Raw genomic sequence first — 18,412 nt, forward strand, 5'->3', positions numbered from 1 at the left:
ATCATCAGGTAATCTACCGACATTAACATTAGATCAAGCCACCTACGGCGTCACGCAGACACCCTATTAAGGCACATAATTACATTATCGCCAAATAACTAGCATTATGAAATTATCATCAATATTCCACTTATTTAACGATTCACCATAAAACACAGGCCCCTATACGTAGGAAAGAGCTAGAATTATCAAGTTAGTTTTAGTTCTCACAAAAGGAGACAGTAGCAACTAGATATATTTTATGTGTTTATTTGATTTGCTTATTTTTTGCCAATGTCTCGTATTTAGAATTTTCCAGAGAAAATAGCAGGGAGTTACTGAACTTTATTCTGTCTATGCTAATATTGCATTGTCATTGTCATATCTGTAACATGTCAGTTGAAATAAATCTAAATCTATATATAAAGAATGGGCTGTACCATTGAGTTATGTTTAGGCTTGCCTTTTTTCTTTTAGCCTGCGTATCCTTTAGTATGTACGACTGAGTGTATATACATGTAGTAGTATGATTAATACATTGCAACATAACATGCCCCTCCCAGGCATTGTACCTATGGTGTATATGCCGCGTGGCACGTCTACATAAGTCTGCATGTAATAGCATCAGCAATTATGAAGCCCTTATGTGTAGTTATGGAAGGTAAATGGGTAGGTGGATGCTCTTCCGTGTTGTAAGTACGTGTACTGTAGGACGAAATGTACCCAATATCAGGAGGAGATGGAGGGATTGGCCAATAGGCACGAGTGAGTATGAACATGCATTAATATCATTACAAGGGCTTGGGCTATGATGTAAGGATTGTTTAGATAGATTTGTTTTTAGCGTAAGGGCAAGTGTGTGTATGTGTGTGTCTGTGCGTGTGTGTGGTGTTTGTGTGTATATATGTGTGTGTGTGTGTGTGTGTTTGTGTGTGTGTGTGTGTGTGTGTGTGTGTTTGTGTGTGTGTGTGTGTGTGTGTGTGTGTGTGTGTGTGTGCGCGCGCGAGGGTGTGTGTGCGTGTCTCCCTCTGTGTGTGTATGTGCGCACCTTTCAAACAGTAGAAGGTCAGAGACTACTATACAAAGTCTGATACGAAAGGTGATCTGAGGACACCACCGTCTGTCAATCCATTACTTTTTGAAGGTAATTCATACCGATGCTAAGTGTAAAGCCTCCATAACGCCGGGCAATTCCAGATGCGAAACAGAGTTGACGAACTTCAACCTGACGGGCTGTTGAATTACAACTGAAGCTAACAACGACAGGTGCTGGTATAATCACGCCTAGTCTGTCTGTCGGAAAGAGCAAAATAAGCGTGTGATCGATTGATATTATCGAGAATCCGTTAAGATTGTGGTTATAGAGAAAGTTCTTTCCACTTGGTTCTTTGTGTCCATCTAGGTCCATATATAACGCGTTCCTTTTTGCAATTTGACAATGAAACATCTTGAGTAAGGAGATTCCTTTTACACAACCAAGTCTTTTATTCAGCCGACGTTTCGGTGACCGTCTGTCACCTTCCTCAGGGCGATTCTGACTGGCTCACATTGCATTGCAGCACAGGTGTCGCTGCTATAAAGTCTCTTTAATTACTCAGTGCCTTTAAATTACCTACCTGATGAAACTATTCACGGAATGAAACATCTTGAAAAACAATCTTCCAAACTTGTTAAAGTAACCTACAGTATATATTTAGCAATTGAAGTCTGCATAATACATTCCTACAATTTCCGTACCAAAGACAGCATCAAGCACGCTTCTTGGTAACGATGTCAGGCAATTACCACAGGAAATGTATGAATGAAATATGTTAAGTAATCAGGCCTCACCACCGGGAAACCCTGGCTTATGAGTGAAGTCTACTGACTCTTGAGTCAGAGGCAAAACCGCTCAGCTAACATAGCCTAGTTTCCAAGGCTAAGGTTGTAGAGACATGTCTTTCCACTAGCGTCTCTGTGTCCATTTAGGGTCAAATATAATATGTTCCTTTTTACAATTTGACAATGAAACATCTTGACAAAAATCGTTCAAAACTTGTTAATGGCACTAAGTAACCTACAGTATTCCAGACAACAACGGTTGTAAATGAAATTACCGGACTTGACTTTTATTTACTACGGATTGTAAAGCCACATACTGTGTACAAAATATACATTACATGACTTTACTACCTTTGGTAGATTAAACTTTTCGTGCAGCGTAATGAGTGAAGCCTACTGACTGAGTCAGAGGCAAACCCGCTCAGCTAACACAGTCTAGTTTCCATCCAAATGGAATCTCCTGCATCTGTTCATCAAACTGCGAAATCCCGCGGGAGCTCTTGTTATTGCCGGCGATGCTTTCTGTAGATGGTTCACGAAGCAGGTCGGCAGAAGTTATCAGATTTATTCAGCCTCCCATGAGAAGTGTGTGCTCCCATTTATGTTGAAGTGCAACCGCCATATGTCATACCACAAAGGGTCTCTCTTTTCAACCTTTTCTATTAAAAGAAACCAAAGATTGTATACAGTAGTATAGATCTGATGATCGGATGTACAAATACATATATGACCGACTGTAGGCTACGTCAGTCGTTTTGTGCAAAGTAAAAAAAGTCATATATGGTAAGCATTCTATTTTCAACTCTGGACTTTCTCTCTCTTTTCAACCCTTTCTATTAAAAGAAACCAAACAGTAGTAGAGATCTGATTGAATGTACAAATACGTCTATAACGCAAGATATCCAACTGTAGACCATGCCAATCGTTTTGAGTAAAGTAAAAAAAGTCATACATTGGAAGGTTCAAAATGTTACAGATCTAGACAAGTTCCTGTGTGTGTACTGCAAAATGTTTTTCTATACTTGATAAAGTAAAGCATCACTCTCTGCCAATTTTTCCCTGGGTGCCACTTCATAATTAACTATCTCTCTATTTCTAAGTACATCTGATTCGTTTTTCTTTCTGTCACCACATCAAATTCACACTTTTATCCTCCCCTCCATTACAGGAGACACGGAAAAAGCCCCACACAAATCTTTAGAAAGGACGTACAGAGTGGCTAGAATCTACCCTATAGCTACATCAGGCAGCTGCTGAGATACCATCTTTACTTCGGCACAGGTACAGAAGACATTGGCCTTAGGATAAATATGTACCTAATTCGGTATCAAACCTGTTCAGGCCACACCAATTTGATTTGTTGGTTCTCAATTTTTTTTAAAAATATGGTTAACTGGAAAAACCTAATGAAAGCAAAGTCTGAGGACCTGGTTGATGCCTCAGTGGACTCAGGTTTATGTATACATACCTTCATATTCAAGTTTTCTTCCTAGCCCTCTCATGTTATGATATCCGCTTGCTATCTTTTGAACTAAAATATCCGAGAATCAACAAAATGAATTGGTGTGGCCTCACTACTCAGGGTTATCAGATGTGCCTGTGTCCTACACTACTTCTAGCTATAGTAGTGACTCTTCTTGGAGCGAAACGGATTGATAACAAAATACAGTCACATTGAATTCGTCGTGGTTGTTAAATGCATCCAATGCGGTTTCAGGGCAGCAAAACTGGTACATTTCTAAATAAGGCAATCTGCATGATATTGACACGCACTGCACCACATAGCACATTTGAGTCAGTACTAGTATTTCATACTTTGGGCTTTAAAACTGCAGAAATAAACCCCAAGAAGGGCCCTTTATTTTCTGGGAGGTACTCTAAAAATCTGCCCAAGGCCCTTCCAGTAACCATTTTTCGTCAGAATGTTGGGAGTTTTTTTTTGCCCCATGAGGGTCAATATAAAATAGGATAGTATGGTTTGAACTCAGTATGTAGAAAACAGACTAGAATATTGGCTTTAAATAATCGGGTTTTCAAGCCCTAAAAATTGCACTAGATGCCTTCAAAGCGTTCACCGTAATATGCAAAGAATAAGCACAGCACTACAGACTGAGATGTGTGTGTAGATACGTGAATTAACGTTTTGAAACACTTTGTCCATAGGCGTGAAGCTACTGGCAAAAAGCCAAAAGTACCTGAAGAGTAGTTTTATGTTCTCCATGTAAACCAAACCCTGTGGAGAATGACGTACAAAGAAACCATTATAACGCGAGGTACAAGCTCATTCATTTATGACATTGCTTCAAAAATATCTCAATGGATTAGTTGGTGAATGTGGATTTCATACGTTGAATAGAAAGGTACTATACGTCTTGCCACATTCTCAGTCGTAAAATGTATCTACGGAGTCATGCAGGACTCGACATTACAGGTGGTCCAATGGCCACCGACCACTAGAATATATCAATTTGGGCTGGGACAACTAAAAAGACACTTTGGGACATTTTTGGGACAAAAGAAAAATAATCAACTATTTTTCATCAGAGTATCTTTTGTTTATCAGGCACACGTCCCGGCTTTTGTATCCGGAAAAGTCTACCAAATTTCTTTGCAATTATAGTGCGCCTGGGAGCAAAATTGACTTCAAGCTGAAGTCATACAATACTTAAAAAACAGGCTCGGACAGTTCTTCCTCACTTTGGGACAGTTGAAATTTATTTTTTGGGGCAGTGCTGGGACAATACTAGGAAGGAAAGCTAATTTCGAGGCCTGAAAATGTACCTACGGAGTCATATTTTGGATGTGAACAACACAAATTGAAATTTATTTTTGGAACAAATTGAAATTTATTTTGGGAGAAATTGAAAATTATTTTTGGGACAAATTGAAATTAATTTTTGGTACAGTGCTGGGACAATAGAAAGAAAAGTTAATTTCAAGGCCTGAAAATGTACGGACTCGTGTTTTGGATGTGAAGCAGGTTTTTCCCACTCTTCAAGCCAGAGTTGATGGAATTGTCATTAGGCCACCGCCTCTCTACCTTCTATTACCCGTCCCATGCTAAAAGTAATTGTGCTATATTCCCCAGGCCCCCACTGCTAGCGTAGAGAACATGAGTTTGTCTTGAAACTCAATTACTGCTTCTTCCGGCCACACGTCCTTATGGTATGTCCTTCCGTAAGTCTAGTGATGTATCACTCATGGTCACGTAGCGGTAGTGCAGAGTCACGAAGGATGGCCATGTGGTCCCACCATCTCCAAGAAGCCCCACACAAGCTAACCTTCACCCCGAAGGAATCCCTCCCTCCAGGAGCGGAGGAGACATGGCCAACCTGGGCATGTCTCAACCGCCTAAGAACAGGCACAGGAAGATGCAGGACACTTATGAAGACGTGGGGTCTCATCCCAGACGGACAAACTGCATGTGACTGTGGGCAGGAGCAGGCTATGAGGCATCTCCTTGTCTGCCCCCTCCTGCCCGAACCCTGCATTAAGAAAGACCTGGAAGCCCTGACCCCCAGTGGAAGGGCATGCGCGGAGTTTTGGAGGGGAAGGGTAAAGCAGTGGTGACCAGAGAAGAAGAAGGGTCAAGGAAACGGGAGGGACAGGATGACCTCAGGTTAATGTTTGCAAGCATGTTACTTGAGTTTAAAAAAAAGGTATCCAGGATTCAACGGCATTCTTCAGTTGCATTGGTGCATTTGTTTAGAAATTTTTTACATGTTCCCATTTTTAAGACTTTTTTGTTTTATTCTGCTAAGCTTGCCATCAGCGTAATCATGTGGAAACCGAGGCAGGAAAAACAATGAGATGCAAACTGGTGTTAAGATGGATATTTGAACATACAAAGCTTATTCTAACTGTATGGGTTGGCATACAGTCAGAACATCCTGCATCCTTGATAGTTAAGAACTATCATCCATCTAAGATTCAACTAAGATCCATCTCCGATAGATACAAATTGGTGTTAAGATGAATATTTGAACATACAGGGCTTACTCTAACTGTATGGGCTGGCATAATTATTCCGGTGTATGTATTGTATACTTTATAGTTAGGAACTATATATGGAAGACATGTAATGAAGATGGAGTTCTCTCCACGTATGAAGTCATTTCGAGTTTCCTCCAAGTTCAAGATCAATGCTTGTTGCTCCGCTCTTCCATCTCGGACAGATGGGCTGAGCTGCCCGGTCTATGAGGTCAGAACATCAAGACCTGACCTCTGTGTCACGAACGCGTTCCTCACTCCGCCGTTCTCACTAATACTGCGCCTGGGAGACACCGTGACATTAGCTTAATAACACGTAACGTTCAACGGCATACGTTTTACAACCCTGCCGATACCCGGGTGATACCAGAAGATCAAAGGACGATGTTTCGACACGGCGTCAAGCCCGTCCACGGTGAGAAACTTTTACGGCCACGTCTGTGTTTTACAACCGTCGTAAAATCCGCGCGGAGTATTTTTTCAGCTGACGTTCTTTACGGGACCCTCTGGCATTGCCAGCAAATTGAGTGGTAAAACGTGCGTACATGTTTAATGGCTGCCGCTATTAGGTTCATCAAAAGGCGGGTTTGTGTACGTCGTACGGAACAGGCAGTCTCTGTGGACGTTTCGTATCACATTAAGTGCTGAATGAGGCGCGTAGAACCGACAAGAAATGGCTGGGTACAAAGAAGGAGATAGCTTTTTGGAGTGTATCTTTAAAGCTTGAGAGATAGAACGTTAGACTGCCATTCAGTCTTAACTTTAGTAACTATATGTAGTATCAATGGTATAGAATTGCTTTTTGTCGCGACTTACATGTTTATTATACCTAGCGTAGAACTAACATGAAATGGATGGGTACAAAAAGAGGGAAATGATAGCGCTCTGGAATGTATCTTTAAAGCTTGAGAGATAGTTAGAACGTTAGGCTGCCATTCAGTCTTAACTGTAGTAACTATATGTAGTATCTATGGTATAGAATTGCTTGTCGCGATTTACAAGTACATTATACCGCTTGTAGAACTAACATGAAATGGCTGGGTAAAAAGAAGGAGATAGCTTTCTGGATTGTATCTTTAAAGCTTGAGAGATAAAAGCATTAGACTGGTGTTCAGTCTTAACTGTAGAAACTTCTATGGTATAGAATTGCTTTTTGCCGAGATGGCTGGGTACAAAAAGAGGGAGATGATAGCTTTCTAGAATGTATCTTTAAAGCTTGAGAGATATAAACATTAGACTGGCATTCAGTCTTAACTGTAGTAACTTCTATGGAATAATATTGCCTTTTGCAGCGATTTACAAGTTCATTTATACCACGTGTCAAAACGGATCACAGCACCACAGTAATACCTGAAGCTGCGAAGTTGAAGAATGGATGGATGAAGCGGCAGACGCTATTGCATGTGTCAAGACGAATATCGCAGATTACGCGTGTCTATATCATAGGACAGGAAAATATAAGCAAAAAGGAATATCACATGCCAGCTAAGGTTTCGAGCTGTAACAAAACATTTCAACCATTCTAATCGATCTGCTACACCATATAGAGTGACAAAGAGTACGCCGTTAGATGAGTGATCCTGTGATTAAATTACATGGGGATGCATTACCTATTATATATTTAGTAGAAGAACCCTAAGAGTGAATAATACCATGCATTTGCCGATCCCAGCGTGCAAAGACAGGAAAATCTGAAAATTGTCCATGATTATAATTCAAGCAACAAGACGGGGGAAAAATAGACGACATGTATTGAAGGAGTAATGAATAGAAAGACGTCCTCTCGTGTTAATGCTTAAATGGCTTTAAAAAGTTGTTCACCACTGGAATCCAGATACTCATTTATTTCAGAAGAGAGAGTTGAAAATCTACCCAAATATACAGAAATAGAAAATTGAGAATAAGCTACCGATATATATGATTAATGTGATTTATAGAATATCTAGGCAATGCAGACTTTACGCTGGGGAAGGATAAAATGTCTCCTTCCTGTCTTCACTTTCTCCCCTTAAAGGAATGAACAACTTAAGATGGAATATACATCCCTGGAGCCTCCTCTGAGAAGTTTCTCTCGCAACATCTTCTATCCTTAGGCTTCGTATCATTTCAACTTGAAAAGGGTCAGAGGACTGGCCGAAAGCTTGTTGGCGAGCACTTTACTTCTGTGTACAGTTATGGCGTTTTAAATCTTTCTGAAACCCTCTATCCATACTTTTCACAATCAATCTTCTGTAACTATGTTTTTTTCTGACGGAAGCAATAAAATCAACTCCTTAGTATCCAATGTGATTTCAGGGCAGCAAAATTGTCAAAATTCTGAATAAGACAATGTTGTGATATTGACACATACTGCTTCACATTAGCACATTTGAGTCAGCATTTCATACTTTGGGCTTTTAAAATTGCAGAAACAAGCTCCAAGGTTAGTCCTTTATTTTCTGGGTAGTACTCTACAAATCAGCCAAGGGACCTTCCAGTAACCATTTCCGTCAGAATTTTGTGTATTTTTGCTCCATGAGGGTCAATATACATTGGGGCAGTGTGGTTTCAACTCACTATGTAGCTAGATGAATGACTAGAATATTGGCTTTGAAAAATCGGGTTTCCAAACCCTGCACTGGATGCCTTTAATGCAAACGTCAAGAAAAGCTTTGCTTTGCTTTGCTTTGCTTTATTCAAAGCAGGGCATGTTTAAACACTTGATGTCATATAAGAACGAATGTACAGTAGACAAATTATGTAATTATGTTTCCAAATGTTTCAAAAAGAGAGAAGAAAGGGCAACTAACAGTAGATGATAGGTAGTTTATAGTATTATTGTAATGTATAGATTCCTAGCACTTTTGCATTAGAATATAGCGTACCAGTATGAAATACTCATGTTATACATACTGGACATCCTCTTGTGCATTTAGCCCATCTGGGCAAGAACATGCAATAACGATTCATATTATATCATATAAAGGTCACCGACCGGCCAAAACCCAACGCAGACTGCCACTCTCCGTGAACATCTTTGCAGGATGATCAAAAGTTAGAAACGTTGACAGTTATCAGCAGACTTGCTGGAGACACGAGTCTGTCTGCTGCCTCTCTTTCCGGCTTTTGCCCCACATAAAATCCCAGCAGATATCCTGACATGCAGACGTCAACTTTACCCAGGCTCAATTTCTATCTATGGGAAGGAAAGTAGCGAACTTTTTATCAATCAGACGATTTTATTACACTGTTAGGCCACATTATTTTAATTTGTTGGTTCTCGGATTTTTCAGAAAAAAATATTTAGCGACAGGGACAAAAAAAAAAAAATTAAAACATGTGTAGGCATCCTACTATAGCCCCAAATTTTACGATAGGAGCCATGAAGTCAACACAAAAAGCTGGGTCAATATTTTAACCATAAATTTTGAACTTTTAATGAAATCACTGCACATTGATATATGGAAAAAGTGTAACAAGCAATTAGGAAGAAAAGGACTTTCCTCCAATGTTGGGGGAAAATTTTGAGCTCAAATATGATCATATTTGAGTTAATTCTGAACCAGATTCCTTTTTTTTTGCAAATCAGAAAAAAAATGAAGATGCCAATTCCGAGAAGCAACAAATTAAATTGGTATGGCCTTTGTGAAAGATGTAATAATAAACTACATTCTTATCTTGGAGCTTGTATTTTCTCTGGCTACATCAGTGAAGACGGGCTGTCTGAAGGCACAGACTTCAGTAGCATCCCAAAGACATGAAAGTTGAAATATGAAATATACAATCGAGGATCAATGGAAGTAAGTGTGTCTGACATCTTTGATCCCAATTTCTACGCTTCAATCGCAGCGCGAGAGTCTGGCTGTCGAACAGAGACGTTTGCTTGTCTGATATCTGATGGCAGCAAAGTTCAAAACTGTCTTTTTCAAAACCGTCTACTGGAGGTCTTTGCCCCAGTATGTCTGGCATCTTCGGGCTCAATCTTACGATAGCTCTTTGGGTAGACTAACAGAAAAGCTGTTTAAGAAATCAATGTTTCATTTGGTTTCGTTATGATTTTCTTCTTCATTGACATATATATATGTAGGTATGTATCAATCTAATGAAGCTAAAGCCAACAACTGTACATTCTGCAAACCTTACCCGAGAGTGCAGCGTGCTTGCTGTCATGTTTAGCATGAATTTAAATTATTTCCAAAATCTTCTTATGTAGTTGAAGCAGGTTCAACCTCGCTACCGTAGATATTGTATATAGACGAATCATCATCATACATACTGCTTAATCGAATAGCAATTGGATCATTGGCAGCTGCGCGTGTGCTAGTTACAAAACAAGTGACCGGTAGAAATAAGACAAAGAGAAATAAAGGTAAGTGCACTAAGGATCTGATCCTGTGGGTTTAAAACACACGACTAGTGAATTTAGTGTGTTAGTAACAAGTAGGGACGACTCAATGCAGGAAAGACCTCGCCAGTGCACTGTAATGTTTTGCCTGAGAAGTCTTGTTGTCTGGTGGCGTCGTGTCCGGAGCGTGCATCCCACAGACCAGGAACGTGGCCCGCAGGAAGTGATTATTAGTTTTTGCCACTTAATCTTACCGTAGATATATATTTAGACCGATCGAATGAAATGATTTTACCTGAGCGTTTGTGCTACCTAATATTACCATAGATATTGAGTATAGACTGAACTACTGTTGTGTTTTACCTGAGAAGTCGACCTGCTTTCTGCCCTGTTTTTAATTTATAAATTTAGTAGAATTAAAACTTATGCTAAAATTGTTTGAAACAGGTTCAACATCTTCGGGCTTTCTGCTACTTAACTCTGTAGTAGATATTTATGTACTAGACGTATCCATCGTTATATTTTACCTGAGAAGTCTTGTTGTCTGGTGGCGTCGTGTCCGGAGCGTTTGTGCATCCCGCAGACCAGGAACGTGGCCCGCAGGAACGCCCTCCCGCACAGCTTCACGCCGAACACCTGGCACGTCGGGGACAGCACCGACAGCAGAAGCACCGTCACCACAGCGGTTCTGTACAGCCGACCCATGCAGAAACTCTTCAGCACCTGCAGTTACAACAGAAGATAGAATATCATGAACAACCGACCCAGACTGATACAACGGTTTTGTACAGCTTCACGCCGAACACCTGGCACGTCGGGGACAGCACCGACAGCAGAAGCACCGTCACCACAGCGGTTCTGTACAACCGACCCATGCAGAGACTCTTCAGCACCTGTACAAAAAACACCAGATACAACGTCAGTAAACAACCGACCCAGACAGACAACGATTCTGTACAACAGACAGCAGAAGCACCGTCACCACAGCGGTTCTGTACAGCCGACCCATGCAGAAACTCTTCAGCACCTGTACAAAAAACACCAGATACAACGTCAGGAAACAACCAACCTATACAGACAACGGTTCTGTACAACCGACCTTTGCAGAAACTCTTCAGCACCTGTACAAAAACACCAAATACAACGTCAGGAACTACGGTTCTTTACTACCGACCTAGTCAGAAGTACCGTCACCACAGCGGTTCTGTACAGCCGACCCATACAGAGACTCTTCAGCACCTGTACAGAAATACACAACATCAGAAACAGTGTCAAACAAAGTCGAACAACGGTTCTGTACAACCGAGAACCGATCCAGGCAGACACAAAGGCAAACGCTGTGTGTACAACAGACCCATGTAGGCACTCTTCAGCACCTTGAAAAAGACACGTCACCAGAGTCAGCATCAAACAACGGATCTGTACAACCGACCCAGGAAGACACAAAGTCAAACAGTGGTACAGCCGGCACATAGTACATAAAGGTACTCGGCAACAATTGAAAACTAGCAGAACGTCGTCAAACAACGATTCTGTACAATCAACCAATGCAGAATCTGATAAAAAAAACACAAGCTTACTGAGAGTGAGTTCCCCGTAGCCCGCTGCGCCTTCCGTACATGGAACCTGGCACACTGCCTTGAGACAGTCGCAAAAGTCATTACGCAGCAGTTCTTTACAGACGACCCATTTTTGAGCTTCGGTATCCCAGCTAATGTACAACAGAAACGCGAGTGACATGAGCGACGTCAATCTAGGTATGTCGTCCTAATTAAAGAAGAAAGATGTCACACAACTGTTTGATACAATCAACTCCCGCGGGGTGCCTTTAGCGACAGAAAATGCAGCCTTTGTGATATCTCATCAACCCGTTCTTGGCAACCCACTGTGTTCCATTTTCATTAGACCGAGCCTATGCTACAGCTTGTAAGGGAGAAGAAAATGACGCTGGGCAACACTTAGCATACCCGTGTGAACCACACCTGACGGACACAGATTTGGGGAGAGTCCAATAATTGCCCCTTACATCAAAACCACGTCAACTGCTTTGAGAAAGATGAAAAAGAAGTCACACTGTAACATCGAATAGATGACCAATTGTAAGCGGTATGTAACAGTGCTTACAGCTTAAGCTAGCTAAACAAGCGCAACCCAAGCGAAAGCCTTCTCAAGAAATACACCATCTTCTTTAAGAAAGGCAAGAACAAGAATCCGCATAGCGGCTCAAATTTTCCACCATGTTCTACGCAACAGCAGTGAACTAATTTCTCTGTACGAGAATCCGCGAAAGAGACGAAGAATACGCATTACATACAGCCACAGTGAAACTCGTACCTTATTTTGCGGTTTTCTTCACAAAAAGAATCCGCATACTCAAATTTTCCACCATGTTCTACGCAAAAGCAGTGAACTAATTTCTGAATCCGCGAAACAGATGAAAAATACACACTACGGCGACGCACATCCACAGTGAAACCCGTACATTATCTTACGCCAAAAAAACAGTTACTTAAGCAACTGGATATGATTTTGGAAACGATCAGACGTTTCATGATTCACGAAAGCTAGTGGATACTAGCTGAAAACGTCTGACGTTTCCAAAATCTATATCCAGTTGCTTGAGTAACTGCTTTTCGGCGTAGCGTATTACCTGGGTGTCTAACCTTCACCGACGTAAACCCGTACCTTATTCTTGCGGTTTCCGTCACAAAAGAATTATCGTAGGCACTCAAATCATCCACAAGCCTTGTCAAGAAAATACACCGTCTTCTTTAAGAAAGATACGAAAAAGAATCCGTATAGCGCCTAGAATTTTCCATGTTCTACGCAACAGCAGTGAAGTCATTTCTGAATCCGCGAAACGGATAAAAAATACACACTACGGCAACGCACATCCACAGCGAAACCCGTACCTTATTCTGCGGTTTCCGTCACAAAAAGAATTATCGCAGGCAATCAAATCATCCAGGTGGTCGGCCTCAGCTAGAGACCTCACCTCTCCAAGCACGGCGCGGAGTGCGGCAGCGCGCGCGAAACGAGTGATGACGTGATCAGGTGGCCAACAGGTAAGTAGGCTCGCGGAGAGATGACGTAGTATTTCCGGTAACGACGTCATCATGACATGATCACTTCCCGGACCTGTAGGAGTACGTGGTGTGCGAACGGCTTCCGCATGATGAAGCCTCATTAAATTTGCATGACGTTTGCACTGGACGAAATATGTTCGGATACACTCATATCCCGCCCCGTATCTTTTCCGCATTCTTTACAGATATGAGTGTATCAAATAATAGTATACGTGTATATCGAATACGAGTATATACGAGTGAATGCGACGGAATCTAGACACAGAAAATTAAGAATACGGAAATATACGGGCAGGATATATGAGTGTATCAGAACCTATTTCGTCCATTGATTCGGATCTACTCACACATTCTCTACTCCTCACTCGAGGGCTAAGGACCTGGCGAGATCAATTTCTTGAGCATGGGATAGGCACACTCTAACTCCCTTCATCCCGCTTGATTATCCTACATATTCCGGCGGAAGCCATTCAGTTTAACGGCAGGAGAGTACATACAGCATGGGAAAGGGTTTCTAACCGGCGTCACACGACTATGGTCTGCTCAGGAAAGCGCCACGTCGTCTGGTGGCCGCCGGTCATTTTGATAGCTTCTTGCGAGAAACAACGCTTGATCTGTCAAGGAGCCAAACAAAAATTGTTCATATCGATTTCTGGAACTTTCTTGGATTTCCCAGGGGATAGATGGAGTGCAGGCTAAAACCAAAAATAGAGCAGAGACAAACAGATGCTTTATGACTTAAGGAAACTATCTTTTCTACTTTTTGTTAGTCTGAGGGGTGCAAGTATAAGGAATAAATCATTTCTGGCTGTTTTACCGAAGAGCTTTTTAAACTTCCATTACCAACTGAAACTTATTTGCTTGTGGCAAAGTGTGTGTGGATGCAGAGAAGCTGTATTTACTGCTTTGATATATGCATTTTAGAGTCCAGTGAATCGCATACTGTAATTCCTGATTTTTTCAATGTACTGCTATGTTCACTGCTTTAACTGTCACTTTAGTACCATGAACTAACTTATCATTACAGTTAACAAATAATTCCTGGACTTTCCTTTTCCTGCACCTGTTGCCACCGTGAACATATAGTTCCGTGAACATGTCCATTTTTCTCAGACCATGAACTTTCGCTGCCGTCAACATAAAATAAATTATCAGGAACACCAATAAGCTCCTTGGGAACACCTACGAATGATACATATCCATATAAGCATCGGGCATGCACATGTAAGATGACTTTTGAAGCTCACGTGGCAGAAAAATCGCCTGGAGTAGATATATGGGGCTATCTTGTAGAGTTATATCATTTAATCAATTCTTGGCGTGTTCGAAAGAGAGTCCAGGGGAACTAGGTGCACGATAAAGCCAAATGACCAACGGCTCTCCGGACACTCGGCAGGAAATAGCTAATCAAAGGGCCAGTGCTGGCCGAGTTGTCATTACCCTGAGCAAGAACGGGGCTATAGCCTGGGCAAGGGATGGGGTCGCTTTAGGGTCAGGCAGTTTGATTCCATTTTCAAGATGTGTACAAAATACTGCACATAAAAAAGAATACTAGTAAATGACTTCCCCAAAAGTTGTCGGGAATGTGTCATTGTTACACAACTGTGTACATTTCGTACAGAAAAAATGTCCCATTGGCCTTGTATTGCAACTAAGTGGTACATCTGTATCTGTATTGGTATAGCCGGTATAACTGCCATTCTGCGTAACACACCAGCTTCGCAGGCACGCGGCGCGGCAGCAACTAGCTATGCCACACCAAACGACTTGTTACACTCACTCTTTACACGTTTAATTGCAGCAGTTGTTTAAAGCTTTCTAGTGATGATGTCCCAACTGTGCTTGGTGGCAACGAGTTCCACTATACGGTAGTTCTTGGTGAATACGAGTTTTTGAACACTTCAATTCTTGGTTGATAACTCTTTTACTGATTCTCGTCTTCAAAGTCTACAGTCTTAGTAACGACACGCCAGGACTGCAGTAGGAAGTATTCCAGGACCAAGTCTCATCCTTCTTAACACTGTGCACATTTCCGCCACAATCAGTGTGTAAAAATAGACCATAAATCTCCCAGACTATTCCTAAAAAGTAGGATAATTCATTTTTCTCACGCAATCCCTCAGCTACCTTTGGGTGACATTTCGCCGCTGGTTCACGGTCGTCACCCGCATGGCTGTCCGACCCGATCGACTAGGAGATGGCCTAACCTTCAGCGTCTGGAGACACGCTAAGGCCACACCAATTTTATCTGTTGGTTCTCGGATTTTTTAAAGCAAAGACGGAGGACCTGGTTGGTGCATTCAATCCTATAATTTCCGTACCAAAGCCGGCATCAAGCACGCTTCTTGGCAAGTGTCAGACAATTACCACAGCAAACCATGGCTTATGCTGAGGTCACATTTCCAAACCGGGGGCCCGACCGGGCAGTGTGATGGAACTTTGAACCTTCCCCTCAAGTCGGAGGACCTGGTTGGTGCATACAATCCTATAGGTTTCTTACCAAAGCCGGCATCAAGCACGCTTCTTGGCAACAGTGTCAGACAATTACTACAGGGGACCATGGCTTATGCTGAGGTCACATTTCCAAACCGGGGCCCGACCGGGCAGTCTGATGGAACTTTGAACCTTCCCCACCTTTCGGGTGACATTTCGCCGCTGGTTCACGGTCGTCACCCGCATGGCTGTCCGACCCGATCGACTAGGAGATGCCCTAACCTTCAGTTGCTGGAGACACGCTAAGGCCACACCAATTTAATTTGTTAGTTCTCGGATTTTTTGAAAATATGGTTAAGTAGAAAAACCTAATGAAAGCAAAGTCTGAGGACCTGGTTGATGCCTCGGTGGACTCAGTTTTATGTAGTAAATAGTCATTCAACATTTCTTCATGGTATGGGTTTTGAACATTTTTTTGCAAGTTATGGTATATTTTCCTCCTTTCGTAATTGTTTTACTATAAGACACAGTATGGTCGAAAACTTTTTTAAAGGCCGAACATTCATGCGCGCGCGGATGTTATCTATATAATAAAATCAGCATAGCCTAACCTTCAGCTGGTGGAGACACGCTAATACAGGGGAAACGTATCTGGTAAATAGAGTCGACAAGCGGAGATGCAGCGAGCGGAAGGGTCTGTCATCCGCCGGGTTTATCAGAAACTATCCCGGAAGAACGTCTGGTCCCGAGAGACGTTCCTAACGGATTGAGTAATGCTGCATGGCATCAGACGGGAGACCGCATCCTTCTTGTTGCGAACATGACGTGTGGATGCCAACAGTGTGACGTAAAGACGGGGAACAGAGGGACCAGAGCGTACACACATTATCCCGCAAATTAGTTTAAAACGTCCGGAACATATTTGACGAGTAGATGTTAGTCCAAGACATTAGTCTTTGTGTGTTGCGTCACAGTGCCATTTTTGGTATTTTGGTCATGTGTGTGTGTGTGTCGTATTCTTAACACAAAGGGCCATTGTTATCCCGCAAATTAGTTTAAAACGTCCGGAACATATTTGCCGAGTACATGTTAGTCCAAGACATTAGTCTTTGTGTGTTGCGTCAGAGAGCCATTTTTGGTATTTTGGTCATGTGTGTGTGTGTGTGTGTGTCGTATTCTTAACACAATGGACCATTGTTACCCCGCAAATTAGTTTAAAACGTCCGTGACATATTTGTCGAGAAGATATTAGTACAAGAAATTGTCCTTTGTGTGTTGATAAGAACAGGTGCGTCACAGACCCATTTTTGGTACAGTCATGTGTGTGTGTGTGTCGTATTTTTAACACAAAAGACTATTGTTTCGCTACCGGCATGACGTCTAAAAGGGGCCACACTTAGAACACAAAAGACCATTGTAAAAGTGTCAGAATGATTTCTTATGAGATCATCACTTCAACAGGTTCAGTAACTCCAGACAACACCTGGAAGCGAAGAACACGGAGATAACAGAATAGTTGAGGCGTAGAAGCAGGAATTACAGATAAAGTCTATAATCAACGAGCATGTAGAGTGATTCAGAGATGAACAGATGTGAAGGTATCAGAATAATTTCTTTAGAGATCATCACTTCAACAGGTTCAGTAACTCTCAACACCTGGAAGCGAAGAACACGGAGATAACAGAATAACTGAGGCTTAGAAGCAGGAGATAAAGATAAAGAGAGTCTTAATTTGTATTTAAAGATTTTAAATTAAGAGCGTGTAGAGGGATTTCAGAGATGCACAGCATATACATGTAGCAGACACACAGGAAAAAGTAGTTACAAAGTTGCCGTACTTTTGAAACAAAGAAACATATTTTTTAGCATTGCCCTTCCTAAGTTTTAAATGACGTTGCCAAGCTGTCTGCCCGGATGCCAGACTTGAACCACACAAAATGACTTCTATGAATATAAATGTGTTTCATCAGAGTGACATTTGTGGTAGGAGACTGCCCTTGCTTTGGGGAGTTGCGCAGAGACAGTTCTCATATCTATGATCTCTGACGAACAGCGCAGGACGGTCCAGGCCACAGTGGTCCAAGTCAATGAGAAAACTGCCCTTTGCGGGGAAGATTATTGGACCATCTTAGATAGAATCGTCCTTATACAGTCCTCGAGGTATCAACTATTTAATAGTCATATTGGGTATTGTTAGATTCTTGAATTTTTGCCAGTTAGCTGCAGTAAAATATGAGGTTTGTACGTTTAATGAGTAATTTCTGTCAGTTTAAAGTACTGTATTCCATACCATGATATACTTTAACTAATGATAATTAGCCTTTTACGCTATTTTCCAAGCTTCTCTGAAAACATAGATGAAGAAACTAAGTAAATATTTCGGAGCAGCTGTGTGTGTGTGTGTGTTTGTTCACATAGATAAATACACTTGGTTCATTGGTAAACAAGTGCGTTTCCAAAAGCAAGGAACCGATTAGACTTCAAGCCCAGATATTTGTGAACATATACGATTTCAGACGAAAGGCTAGAATCCATTGCAAACTACACGTACATCACCCTTGTAGTCTTTTTTGCTACTTACCTTCACAGTTATACATTTCCATACGAAAATTTAATCCGCTAATGCACAGTTCAAAATGTGATAACTCTTGTCATCAAAAGATAAGATTGTACAAAACACTTCTGGATCCTTCAACAATGAACTCAGTATGTGGTAGATATTCCTCTCAACGATTTCAAACACTCGATGCAATAACTCAAAAGATCCTTCAACGCCTAC

General features: G+C 41.6%; 1 protein-coding gene across 1 annotated transcript in view; it reads right to left on the reverse strand.

Moving 5' to 3' along the window:
• LOC109477363 overlaps nucleotides 1-18,412 on the reverse strand; it is a 51,227-nt gene that overhangs the window by 15,170 nt on the left and 17,645 nt on the right. Inside the window, exons 2-3 of the mRNA XM_019778578.1 lie at nucleotides 10,921-11,007; nucleotides 10,642-10,750 (exon numbers count right to left, since the gene is read on the reverse strand). Coding sequence (XP_019634137.1) covers nucleotides 10,642-10,750; nucleotides 10,921-10,989 — 178 coding nt within the window. The 5' untranslated portion in view covers nucleotides 10,990-11,007. The remainder of the gene's footprint in view (nucleotides 1-10,641; nucleotides 10,751-10,920; nucleotides 11,008-18,412) is intronic.

This window comes from Branchiostoma belcheri, unplaced genomic scaffold, assembly GCF_001625305.1.
Source record: "Branchiostoma belcheri isolate BF01 breed outbred unplaced genomic scaffold, Haploidv18h27 scaffold105, whole genome shotgun sequence".
NCBI lineage: Eukaryota > Metazoa > Chordata > Leptocardii > Amphioxiformes > Branchiostomatidae > Branchiostoma > Branchiostoma belcheri.